This window comes from Phlebotomus papatasi, chromosome 1 (assembly GCF_024763615.1).
Source record: "Phlebotomus papatasi isolate M1 chromosome 1, Ppap_2.1, whole genome shotgun sequence".
Classification (NCBI taxonomy): domain Eukaryota; kingdom Metazoa; phylum Arthropoda; class Insecta; order Diptera; family Psychodidae; genus Phlebotomus; species Phlebotomus papatasi.
Genome location: NC_077222.1, coordinates 99,430,671 through 99,443,601, shown reverse-complemented (window position 1 = coordinate 99,443,601; position 12,931 = coordinate 99,430,671). Strand labels below are relative to the sequence as shown.

Sequence of the window (12,931 nt, the reverse complement as noted above, 5' to 3'; positions counted from 1 at the left end):
TATTGGGAGTAATTTTCGGCAAAAATTGCATTTTTGTCGGAATTTTGAAGTTTCCATCGTTTCCACATACAACAGTGTAGACGATTTCCTTCAAAAGAGCAATTTTTGACGAAAATTACTGACACAATTTTGTTACACAATTAAAGGAAAATGCTCACAATGTTAAATAAAGGAAATTGAAAGGAACGAAATCTAAAATTATTGATATATCCCTTTTTAAAATTACAGGGAACTACTTCAGTATTTTGCAATTTTAAGATTTTAATTTACTTTAATAACAATAGCATCCACGGTACAATATTGGGTTATTCTGAACATATTTAAAATTTTGGGGTTTTGAGTATTCTTTACTTCTTTTACATGGCCAGAGAGAAAAGGAAGAACATTTGTTCGTGGTCTTTTTCTTTTATCTCTTGTGCCGATTTGAAACAGAGAAACAATCTTAAAATTCAAAATTTTTTCTTTTCAAAATTACCCCATTTTTCAAAATTTTACTCTTTTTATTTACTGTTTTTATTTTTAAATTTTTATTGTATTTTTCTGTTAAACAGGGGTCAAATCCATAAGGGTCTTGGTCAAACTTCCGAAAGCCAAAATCCCGGTACCCAAAGAACGCCAAAGTTCCGAAAGCCGAAATCCCGAATGGGCCAAAATCCCGAAATCTGAAATCCCGAAAGCCAAAATCCTGAAAGCCAAAATCTTGAAAGCTAAAATTTTGAAAGTCAAAATCCCGAACACCAAAATCCCGGAATCCAAAATCCCCGGTGGCAGCCAAAATCCCGAAAGCCAAAATCCCGAATGTGTAAAATTCTGAAAGGGATGAAATTATATGGGGGAAAATGTTTAGAATAATTTTCCAAGACACAGAAGATTTCCCTTTGCCTCCAAAAAACGCGGATACAATCCTGGGAGTAGCTATGAAACTTTTAAGAACTCGGGATTTTGACATTCGGGATTTTGGCCCATTCGGGATTTTGGCTTTCGGGATTTTGACCGGGACCCCTCCTTAAAAATGTTAATAATGGAGTGATCACCGGTACTGCAGTTACACTAAATCAATTAACTGAATATTCAGTATATAGGGGAAAGCTTTCAGGCTTCGCACATACTTTTGACTTTGAACGCTTTTTATTTTTATTTTTCATATTCCGTTAATGAATCAGACCGGATTTTTTTTAGGAAATCTGTGACTTAAGACTAGCATTTTAAATTGCCGCTAGGTCAGATTTATTAAAGGAATATGGGAAAGATAAGTGTTCGAAGCTAGAGCAAGTGCAAAGCCTGATAATCTTCCCCTACCCCAATATATTTTAAATATTTTATTATACATATAGTCAAGATAAATTAAATTCCCCTTTCAATTCCTTTATTTGTACCTCAAGTGGTTCAATTCTGAAAAGAGGAAATATAAATATTGGGGACTAATGGGACTAAATGTATGCAAATTTTGAATTATTTGAACTTCAAGAATTCTTTTTCGAAGAATCACTTTCGCTAATGAATTTTAACAAGGGTCCATTGTCATTTTAGCATGTGACTCCTTTCAATTTTTGAAAGAGATGAAAAGTAAATTGGGTTCGAAAATGAATTTTTCTTATTCAAGAAGGCATATTCCTTTTGTTTGCTAGCCGCCAAATTGGTCTGCGTAGACAGTCATCAATATTACACGGAATGCTTCCACATAGGGATGATGATTTACAAAAGTGAGACCCCCAGAGAACGATCCATTTGTTTTGGACTTGGGAGTTATTCAGGTTATTGGCTGAAAAATTTATACTTTTTTTTTCTTCCTTGCTCATAAGAAAGCGACACGCAAACACCTGTTTTTGCTGATGGCATCTTTATGCTCTCTTTGGTCAGTTGAATAAGATTTGCCTAATTTCTGCTCCTTGGCACACAACAATTGAGGCATCATGAGAAAGTGAGATTTGAATTTTGATTGAAAAGGATTGTGTGCAGGGGAGACAGAAATGAGAATATGATTCTCTTTTTTCAATTTATTTAAATACGATAGCCATTGGATATTTTAGTGCAGAAAAGAAGTTGAGGAGGAAATGGTACGAAAGATCCTCTTTTCGTTTATTTTTCTGTCTTCCGTCATGATGACCAGGAGGGTCATATATTTAGCATTTTATTGGGTCCTTTTATCGTATCAACTGACAGCGAGCACCCGTCCTCTATTGTTTTGCATACTTTTTCTCCCAAAAAAGACCTCTTCTCATACCTTATTCCATTTGTCAGGGTGTCCAATTTTTTATATACGGCATATGATGGTAATTTTTGCGACAGTTTCATTGCAACTTAGTTCTATGAGAGATATATGAATCCTCTGACACAGAAAGTGCGCCAAAAAGGAATCTTAGGGTGCCCGATACACCTTTGATGATCTATCCGTTTGAAAGATTAAATCTCTTTTTTGTTAAAGCGAGGAGTTTCCTGGACAATGTCCTCTTTTTTCCGTTGGATGGATTTACGAGCATTTCAGTGAGATTTTCATATCACCTCAATATCTCGGCATCGCATTTTGGATTAATGCATAACTGTAAGGGGGATACAGGTGCTTCAAATGCCCTTATAGACTAAAAGTAAAAACATTCACTTGCGCTGGGGTAAAAGTAAACGCTATAAACACACTGATAATTTATACGCACCTTCTTTTTTTTTCTTCCCAGAAGTGTGTACAACAATTACACATATCTCGGTTGATCTTCAGAAGGGGTAAATATTTAGAATACTTTTGGGTGCAACGTTATTGCAGGTCAAGAACTTTTGCCCATCGCGAAAGAGAAGGTGTTTGTCCTTTTGGGCCTATAAGTGATTCAGCTTGCTCTAAAAAATTCATTGTATGTTAAAAGAATGCATAACGAATCACCATGGTAAAAAAAACCACCATAAATTACACCAAAGAGCCTTTAGATATGTAAATTAATTTTAGGAGACGGAAATAGCAAAATTTCCTCCGGAGTTATCTTGGAGGGAGTGTTTATTTCCAATTAGCAATCAATTATTGGCTACAAAGACTCTCTTTCACAAAAGACCAAATTAGCATGTCTTTGTCACATGCCCCTACACCGCTTGTATCCTACACTATCCAATCCTTGCTTGAAAAGAACTTTCCTCGGTGAAAAGTGAATTTTTGGAAAGTGACTCCAAAAAGATGATTAATTGGTTTTGATTTAGTACCCCAAGAATATTTTGTATGAGGGTGAATGAGGCGAAAGAACTTGCATATCAGCTCAATGTTGACCACTGTATTAACGGCCCACCTTGCGCTAAACTCCTGTTTTTGAAGATGACCGGTGTTCGATTGTGTAGATATGCAAAACCGATTTAACAATGCAGACTGAGAAAGGGTCACAAATAAGACCAGAAAAAAGCATTTCACTTACGATAATGATAAAATTCTGTATATACTCTGAAAGAACTCACTTTCCGCTTCCTCATTTTGCCAAAACACTTTTTCAGTTAGCCAATGCTTTTTTTTTCTTTCAATTCGATACCTTTTTATAACAAAGTTTAGTGGGAAATAATGTGTTTAATTAACCAGGCAACTCCCAAAACCCTAAAGCACTGCAAAAAATTTATGCAGACAAGATACAATTATTGCTGCAAAAAAAAAGTCTGATGGTGGATTGAATTACAGTCTGAGGAAACGTTCATAAAAGGTATTGCACTTCATTAACTCGCCAAGTAGCTAAACGAAAAACCAAGACAAACACCTTGCAGAAATGTGATAAATGAGAGGATAAGAAAATATATATTTAACTAAAAAGTCTTCATCTATACAGCTAAATTTCTAATAATTTATAAGGCATTATTAATGGTAAAGCCATAACATTTTCGTATTTAGCATTTCGCAGGGAGTTTTGGACTTCCTGAATAAATTTCACCTAAGGGCAATTTAAGCCACGCCTCTTTTGGAAGTGATGCATATACAATATTCTGTGCATACTTAAATGTTAATGCGATTCTCGCTAATTGTTGAGAATTAAAGCTGGGCTATAAGGCTATAAGATTGGTCCAGATTTTTTTTCAGAAATATGGCCCTACCTTACCTTATTGCGTTAAAGCCTCTACACACTAGGAGCAATTTAAAAAAAATCCTTTTACTGCTCGAACTCCACTTTTCTCAACAAATCTTCGGGTTTCAGACAATTTCTGAGAAATATCGCCACGCTTTTTGGCCGTCTGTACGTCTGTTCGATCGGCTGTCGCCGGCTCTAGAAGCCAAACAGATAAAGATAGCGACTTGGGATCTAAGGGGGACCCCACGTTAGTCAACTCAAGGATCGTTAACATGCCCCTCATCCAAAACTATCTTTTCATGGGATTTTTCAAAAACGCGTCGTGCGATTTTTTTCCGTTTTTGGATATGTTATAGAGATTACCCAGACCCAGGCGGACAATTGACCATGTGTGAAAATACCGGTGAATCATTCCTAATAACGATTTTTCGTTAATAAAAATAATAAAAAAGAGCGTATTTATAAACCGAATGGGATCAGTTTTGGACTCGTTGGAAAGGTCTTAGAATTGCCTACAAAACTGAACCGGTTCCAATCAGATTTGAAACGGTTATCAACCGTTGATTGGTTCATAACCAATAACTAATTTTTAAACGAAGACCAATTATATTAGTCCTAAGTTATTTTGGCCAATATTTGAGTGATTTATAAATCCGTTTAAATCAGTTGTGAACCGGTAATGAACCGGTTATAAAGCGATATATAATTTTTGTCCGAAAATCAATTTTATTACACTTAAAATTGTTTTGTGGGATCTTTCGAGTGATTTACAAATCGATTTAAATCGACTGAGAACCGGTAAACGGTATATTATGAGAAAGTACTTTTGAGGGATAGCACCTAAGTCACGAGTTCGAGCATTTTGCAAAGCTGAGGTGCTTTGCCAACGCTTTTTTAAAGAAAATTTCCCCTATCATTGTAGGCGCAGAAACGTTAATGTTTTTTAGAAAGGCCATTTTTGACGAAAATTGCTTCTAGTGTGTAGACACCGTAGACACCATTATTCAAAAACACAAATCACGGATTAATTGAACAGCGTTAAAATTTTTAAGGGCAAATGTGATACCAGTGTCAAGATTAAGTTTTCAAAATCTGCTGAAAAGGCTTTTCCAATTTAATTTCGGTTTTGTATTACTAAAAAAATATAATAAAGTAAATAAGGAAGTGACACGATATTTTCAATGCAAATAAACATCATAAATTCAATCTAATTCACCTACAACCATATAACACTTATGGAAGGAACAGAAACATTATAAAAATTTTATATTATAGAAATTATACAGATTCTTATACATTATAGAAATTTTACAGATCAGTGTTCAAAAACTAAAATGGGGATAATGTACGCAAGTATTATAAGGGGCGAGGTTTGTTTTTTTTTAATTAAAAGGCTTCAAATAGTTCATGAAATTTTACAACGGATATATTTTAAATATTAACCAAATGAACGTGGCTTCCAAAAGAGGGTGTCAGCCTATTTTCTTAGTTAAAGATCATTTCTTAGTTATGATTAATTTTAAAGTCTTATGTATAAGAGGTTTGGTGTATTTATTAAGAAAAAAGCCTTTTAAGCTCCGCCCAAAATTAATTTATATAGAGAAACTTGAAATGCTATAGTATTTCCATATTTTAAATTCAAAAATTTGAACTACATCTACTTAAAACTCCGTAAGGAGGCGTAACTTAAAATTTCCATTAGTGCTTTTGATGTGATACTATTCCCCTATTCAATTTTATAAATTTAAAAATCTCAACTTAAAAAATATACAATGTCTATAAAAAGGATATTTTTGTGTTCTTATTCGGAAGGTCCAAAATTAAATCCCGGTAAAACACTAAATTCAAAAATAGTTAAAGTTTCCCGTAAAGGTCTCTACACATTTTGAGAAATTTTCGAGAAAATGAACGGAGCATTAATTAAATAGCATCAAAAGATTCTACTTTGACGAAAACTTCTCGCAATGTGTAGAGGTTATAAAAGCGTTTTCGCATGGGGAACAATTTTTATCAAAAATTTCTTTTTTGAAAATAATTGTCTAAGAAAGACTTTCAGGCTTCGTACACACTCTGGCTTCGAACACTTCATATTTTTTTCTCCAATGAATCCTGTAAATCCGACCGATTTTTTCAGGAATTGTGTGACTTAAGACTAGCTATTAAAATATATTACCATTAGGTCAGGTTCAGTAAAGAAATATGCGAAAAATATAAAGTGATCGAAGCCAGAGTGTGTGCAAAGCCTGAGCGCTCCCCCCTATAGGGTAAAATAGCCTAATTGTGAATTAAATCCAATTCTGAAGTTTAAGACGTTCTCACTGTTTCAGATAGACCAATAAAAAAGAAAACTTCGAAGAAATAGGGAGAAGTGGGGCGCCTTTGAAGTAGTTCTTTTTCCTATTTTTTAATGGAAATGTATCATAAAGTAGTTTTGCTTCACAATTCGTTTGCGGAACTAAATTACATCATGATAAGGTTCAGTTCCATTTAAAAGTATGAGATAAAAGTACTATTTCAAAGGTGCTCTAATTCAAAGTTGCTCCATTTCCACTTACAAGACCTACACTCAAGAGTAGGGGGAAGTGGGGCACCTTTAAATTCGACTTATTTTTCCTACTTTTAAAATGAATTAAGATTTTTAGCTTCACAATTGGTTTTTGGAGCTGAATCACATCACATTAATGTTTAATTCCATTTAACTCTTTCCGGACTGCAGCATATGTTGCAAGCCAATTTCATCATTTTTAATCAAAAATATCTAAGCTCATGAATTAATTGAGGTTCTACAAAAAATACCTTACATTTGGACATCCTTATTGTTTGTAATCATCCACAAAAATAGGATTTTTATCAGTTCTGAATACTTAAAAAACATTGTTATTCACAGAACATTCATATACTGCTTTGGGTACTCAGAGTCCCAAAAGAGACGAAAGAGTTAAAAATAGGTCAAAAATGCCCAATTTTAAAGCTGCCCTAATTCAAAGTTGCCTCACTTCCCCGTATTCTTCGTTGTCCTTTTTATTTTGACCATCTAAAATCTCAAAGTTCAGAAATAGGTTCGATTCACAATTAGCGTATTGTTAGCTACTGTTGTAGGGGAGAACGATAAAATTTTGTCAATAAAACAACGTTGATTAAAATTGCTCCCAATGTGTAAAGGCCTTAAGATTCCCTGATTCAGTAACAGGTTTAATCTTGAGTATAATTTAACATTTTATAATAGATCGTTAATCCAGTCGATAAACTGCGCTACATCCGTGAAAACTGCATAGTGATCCGGGTCGCAGAGAAAGTGATTCTGGAGAGCAATACTCACTGATACAATTCCTCTGAGGTACCATTTATTGTTCTCCTTAAAGACCATTCCACCGCCACTATCACCATTGCAGACGGAAGAACCTGGACAAAAAATAAACCCAAAGAACAGTGATTCTTCATTCAAAATTCGCGAGAAATCTTTCACTACCATTCTTAAATCCCGCGCAGTAGGTAACATTGGAGGTGATACGACTGAAGAAGTCTCTGTTGGACCAAATGCACGTCTCATGGGTGACGACAGGCATATTAACATAAGACAATTTGTCATCCACTATTCCATATTCGTTGTAACCAAAGCCCGGCACTCTGCCGATTTTATTGACAATCCCGCGCAATTCTTTGTTAAAGCCCCACAAGCACACCGGCCGGACGTACTCGGAAAACCTGGCCTCTGTCTTGAGTTTCACAATTGCCAGATCAGAGAAGAATTTTTCATTGTCATAATTGGGGTGGATGATGATTTCTGAGACCTTGACATCTTGCTCAGGACCATGCCACTGCAGAAGGCTGTATTTGCCCAAATATATTAGCAATTGAGCAGGTTGCATCGGTCGCGTGGAGTCTTTCAGTGCCACACAATGAGCTGCCGTGAGGATGGTTTTCTGAAAAGAAAAGAGGGGTACAAGAGAAACAGATATGCACATGTTAAAAACCATATATATTTTTGCCATTCCAACATCATTGGGCTATTGTGCGGGGGATATCTGCATATGTTTCTGGTTCAAATTTGTTCATTTAACATTGTGATAGAGAGGGGTTCGTCATTTTGTGGTTGAGTAACCATATTATGTATAAATTTACCTTGTTAATGAGACTCCCACCACAGGTATACTTCAATTGGGGTCCTGATGAAATATAGAGGGCTGCATGCCACGGGAACTGACCGCGGTATGACTCCTCGCCGGATACAATCAATGGATTCTTTTTACGCGCTATTTCTCCGCACGTGTCAAATGATAGGGTAGGGGTGGTGTCCCTTTCACTTGGATTAAACTTGGCTAGATCACCTTGGAAGTAGGGACTTCTGGTTGTTGTTCTTGCATTGGCCGCTCTAAAGCTAGTGTCACGGTTACGGGCAACTCCGTAGGTTTCGGTTGTTGTTCGAACGCCCTGATTGTAGTCATATTGATCATTTGGACTTGAATTGAAGACCGGCCTACGAGTTGTGGTTTCTCCAAAATTATTTGTGTTTCGATTATTTGTTGGCCTTGTTGTACCTGATCGAACGGGTTCATAGTTTACGCTGTCGTATGTACTTGATGGCCTAGTCGTACCCGTCCGACTAGGTTCGTAGTTAACGTTGTCGTGTACGTTTGTTGGCCTATTAGTTCCCGTCCGACTATTTTCGTAGTTAACGTTGTCGTGTACATTTGATTGCCTATTAGTACCCGTCCGACTATTTTCGTAGTTAACGTTGTCGTGCCCGGTATTTGTACTTACGGATCTTGATTGCGAGTCTCGCCTTGTATTTGAATTCCCAGAAGTGCCAGATAGTGATGTGGCTGTATAGTAGGGAGTGCTGCTAGTAGTGTGTGAACTTGTGGATCTCGTAACACTAGGTTGATTGCGATCTCGATTGCTATTTGAAGAATAAATAGCGTCGCTATTGCTAAATTGACTCCTGGTCGTTACGGGCTGATCAACATTGATACCACGATCTTGATTGTTGTGTAAACCTGTGTTTTGATAATTCGGACCAAACACTTCATAGTACAGGGCTTCATCCCTAGCTCGATCTCCAACGGATCTTTGAGTTGTTGTTGCTGATTGCACAGGACATATCTTTTGTCCATTCAGTCTGACCTCCGTAACCCTTGGAAGGGTGTAAGTGTACTTTATGAAGAATCTCACGTCAGTTTGTTCACCAGGACGCAATTTGTAAGTCCGATCATCGAGACGGTATTCCATATTATCCACTGTTGTTATACTAAACCTATAGTTGGCGCCCAAACTTCGCGCCCTCGCATCCAAGATAATATCAATGAAAATTCCATGAAGCATAACATTGCTCCTCAAGTGTAAAACTCCATGCCACTCGTCGTTATTTGATGAAATGCTCTCGTACTCAAAGACATCCGAACATGGTGATGTTAGCACTTGTTGAGCTCGTGCTCGCCACAATAAGAAACTAAACACAAGAATCACCTGTTGAACAATATTAAGAAAAAAGCATTCATGTAAACATTTTGCGACAGTGTTTATGAATAATCTTTCAGATTGATCAATATCTGAGAGAATGCGTAATTTGAGATTTATAAATTCTTAGAAATGGCTTGTGTATATGATTTCCTTACACATGCACTCTCACAGAAATCACAGATTGGCCTTCAAATTAATTCTAGTATTAATAACGCACCTTTGAACTTATAGAATGCATTTTGGATCTTCACTATTAAATTACACTTTCAATCAAAGATGATACATATCACAGAAAAAAATGAGAATAAACTTAAACACTGTTTAATTTTTTTAAACTGTAAGAATTAGGAAAAATCCACAATCCCCACAATGAATATTAATTTTCCGTTTAAAATAAAATGATCACGGATATGATATTGACACAACAAGTGCTATTCACTGACTATTGAACGTACGGCAATAAGTTGTATTGCATGTCGTAAAGTTGCAAGAGATGAAAATCAAGTCAGAGTAGGTGCAATTGATCTGAGACGGGAATTTTGTAAATAATACTAATATTTCCCAGTATACAAAACCAAACCACAAGGTTGTGTAGCACTGAATCGAAGCTTATGATTAAAAATGTAATTGATTAGGGAATTTTTTAGGAAAATTTTCCCATGAACCTCTTGAATCTTCATGCGATTTTCACATGATAACACTCACATATTCAATAGGTCTCGGAAATCACTGTAAATCACTAAGAATGTCACGTTTCTCACAATAAAACACTCATTTCTTTTCTTAGAGATTCTAAAAAATATATTCAAATAAAAAAAAACTTGAACGAAAGTGAAGGTGAAGATGATTTGGGCGCCTCTTCAGAGCAGTTAAATTTACATAAATGATTGCTACTTCCGATGGAAGAAATCTCCTTTCAGTAGTAATTTAAATAAAATCTGAATAATAAATATCTTTCAATAAAAAAATTATGTCCTTATGTCCACTGTCCTTCCCGTAGAAACAAGTAATAATTTCCTTCACAGCAGGTGATTCACCATAAAAGTGGTTAGAAAACAAGGGAATTGATATAAACATGATGATAAGTCCACAAGGACATCTCAAAGGACTCTTTTACTATCTCCCGAATTTACATTTACAAAAAAAAGGTATACCTGGGAGACCTATCATCACCAACTACCCTCTCAGGAGTTGATATATCTTTCATTCAGCGTAGATAACCCTATAAAAGTGACATAGTGTTGATCTTAGTTTTATAAACGATCGTGTCATCGAGCATGATATCACAAAATCTAAAAAATTTGTTTTATTCGAATTTAATGAATATTTTATTTCACATCAAATAAAATATATACCTGAAAAAAATTCTCAAGCCCAGTTTTCCTGACCGTGACAAATTTCACAATCCCTTTCTCTTTGAGAAAAAGGAACATTTTTATTGGTGTTAAAACACAAATATAGACAAAGAATGTTATTTTGAGGATTCTCCCTCTGGAATTTCACACACATTATTATTGATTTACTCTTTTCTTTCATCTCAAATGCATCAGATTCTAAATTATTCTCATGGATAGTGTCTGATTTTTCAAGTGACGCACTACTCATAAATCGAGACGTATAAAATTATTTTTATAGTGACTGAAAACATTTACAATTGCACATGGGGTTATCATTATTGCTTGATGTTACATGGCAGAAGTATTTATTGAAATATTCAAATGTAAAAATATCTTATTAGTAATACCAAACAGTAGCCCAATATTGTGTTAAAATACTTGAAGCCTGTATTTATTTGTAGGGGAAACTGAGGCACCACTAAACACGGGGTACCACCAAACACTAATTTTTATTTCTAAACTACTTGGACTATCTCGACCATTTCTTCTATGGACAAGCATCCCTATACTGCCTATAAATTCATATAGGCCTTGTCCTCAGAAGTCGAATATCTGATTAAAAAAACGCAGTGTTTGGTGGTACCCCGTGTTTGGTGGTACCCCAGTTTCCCCTACATAGGGGGATGTGGGGCACCTTTGAATTGGGGCAGATTTGAAATTGAAATGTTTTTCTATTTTTAAATGAAACTGGCTCTTACTGTGATATAATTTGGCTCTACAAACCAATTGTAAACTTAAAAGACGTTAAGATAATGCTCAATTCAAAGCTGCCCCACTTCCTCTTATTTATTTTTTCATGTCAATAGGGGAGGGCGGGTCATTTGCTTGAAGGAACTTTACAGTTCAAAATTTAAAATCGATATTTTTGTTTGATACCAATCAGGTTTTAACACTTAAATCAGATATAGCTCGAATCAGCTACTTTTTAATTTGATATTATCATAATTTGACAGTAATCCGAACAGGTTCCCAATTTACAGCTTTTATAAGTAACCAACTCAAGTGTTTCTTTTTAAGCGCAAAACTCAGAGTTTGGTTTTTTGGAGAAACACTATTATTTATATGAAAGAAAACTATAATTTAAATCAAATCCAAGTTAGATGAGGTAGATAATTTGGGCTTGAATTGAAGACTGGACTCTTTACCGTTAACTAGGATGATTCAGATTTGGTTTTCGAACTTTTGTTGTAACATTTAAAGCAAAAATGACGCAGAATGATCTGAAATCTAAACGCCCAAAAGATGCCAATATGCTAGCTAATGGCCTATACACACTAGAGAAATTTATGTCCATATTGAAGTAAATTGACTACGCTTGTGTAGGAAAAACTCATCAATATGGACATAAATTTCTCTAATGTGTAGAGACTGTAAGATCACAGAAATGTCAAATGACCATTTGTTTAACATTCTATATAATATTTTGGGTATCAAGAAGCTCTTCGCGCAATGGCTGCCACATTTGCCCACTTTGGAGCAAAACCGAAAAACTGCAATGAAGAAAAAATGCACAAAATTGGATTTAAACTAAAACTTCAGCCGTGATATTTACAAGACCAGTAGGGAAATTCTGTAGTAGTATGACAATGTCATATGACAAATTTAGAATGTTTTATGTGGTAAATTCGGCGAAATTTTTCGAAAATGTGTTTTAATAGTCATTTGATACTCACCGGCCTTTAATGTTGTCCTTCTCCCGATTTTAACCACGAAAATTTGTATATATTGCATTGACATATTGTTACAAAGATCCCCTCAAGACTCCAGGGAGTTGTACTAACTAAGAGATGGCTCACCGGCTAGTGATTTTACTAAATCTTAAATTCTGGTTTATTTTGGAAATATTTTAAAAGTCTTCTTTTAGGACGGAATAAAGAAGTTGGATAATCGTTCAAAGAGTTATATCGACTTTATCGGAGGTGGGGTTGGCACTCCTTATACATCGTCACCAGGGCAGTGTGATCATAATATACAATAGGGCGTTTCAACTAGGAAAAATTTTTTTTGGCACTATTCTCACAGTGCTGTATTTGATGAGACAAGAAAGTT

At 35.4% G+C, this 12,931-nt stretch overlaps 1 protein-coding gene across 1 annotated transcript; it reads right to left on the bottom strand.

Annotated features, from left to right (window-relative positions):
• Window positions 1-3,738: 3,738 nt before the first annotated feature.
• LOC129810029 (serine proteinase stubble-like) lies at window positions 3,739-9,941 on the bottom strand. Its single transcript, XM_055860258.1, has 4 exons — window positions 9,703-9,941; window positions 8,148-9,491; window positions 7,495-7,948; window positions 3,739-7,427 (listed from the first exon to the last, which is right to left on the bottom strand). The coding sequence occupies exons 1-4, from the start codon at window positions 9,721-9,723 to the stop codon at window positions 7,243-7,245; spliced, it is 2,004 nt and encodes a 667-aa protein (XP_055716233.1). The 5' UTR covers window positions 9,724-9,941; the 3' UTR covers window positions 3,739-7,242.
• Window positions 9,942-12,931: the final 2,990 nt, after the last annotated feature.

Excerpts from the sequence above, each read along its gene's own strand:
- LOC129810029 (XM_055860258.1), bottom strand. The coding sequence starts at position 9,723 with ATGCATTCTATAAGTTCAAAG. Across the intron at positions 9,492-9,702 it reads TGCATTCTATAAGTTCAAAG|GTGATTCTTGTGTTTAGTTT; the intron begins GTGCGTTATTAA and ends ATTGTTCAACAG. Across the intron at positions 7,949-8,147 it reads GTGGGAGTCTCATTAACAAG|AAAACCATCCTCACGGCAGC; the intron begins GTAAATTTATAC and ends TTTTCTTTTCAG.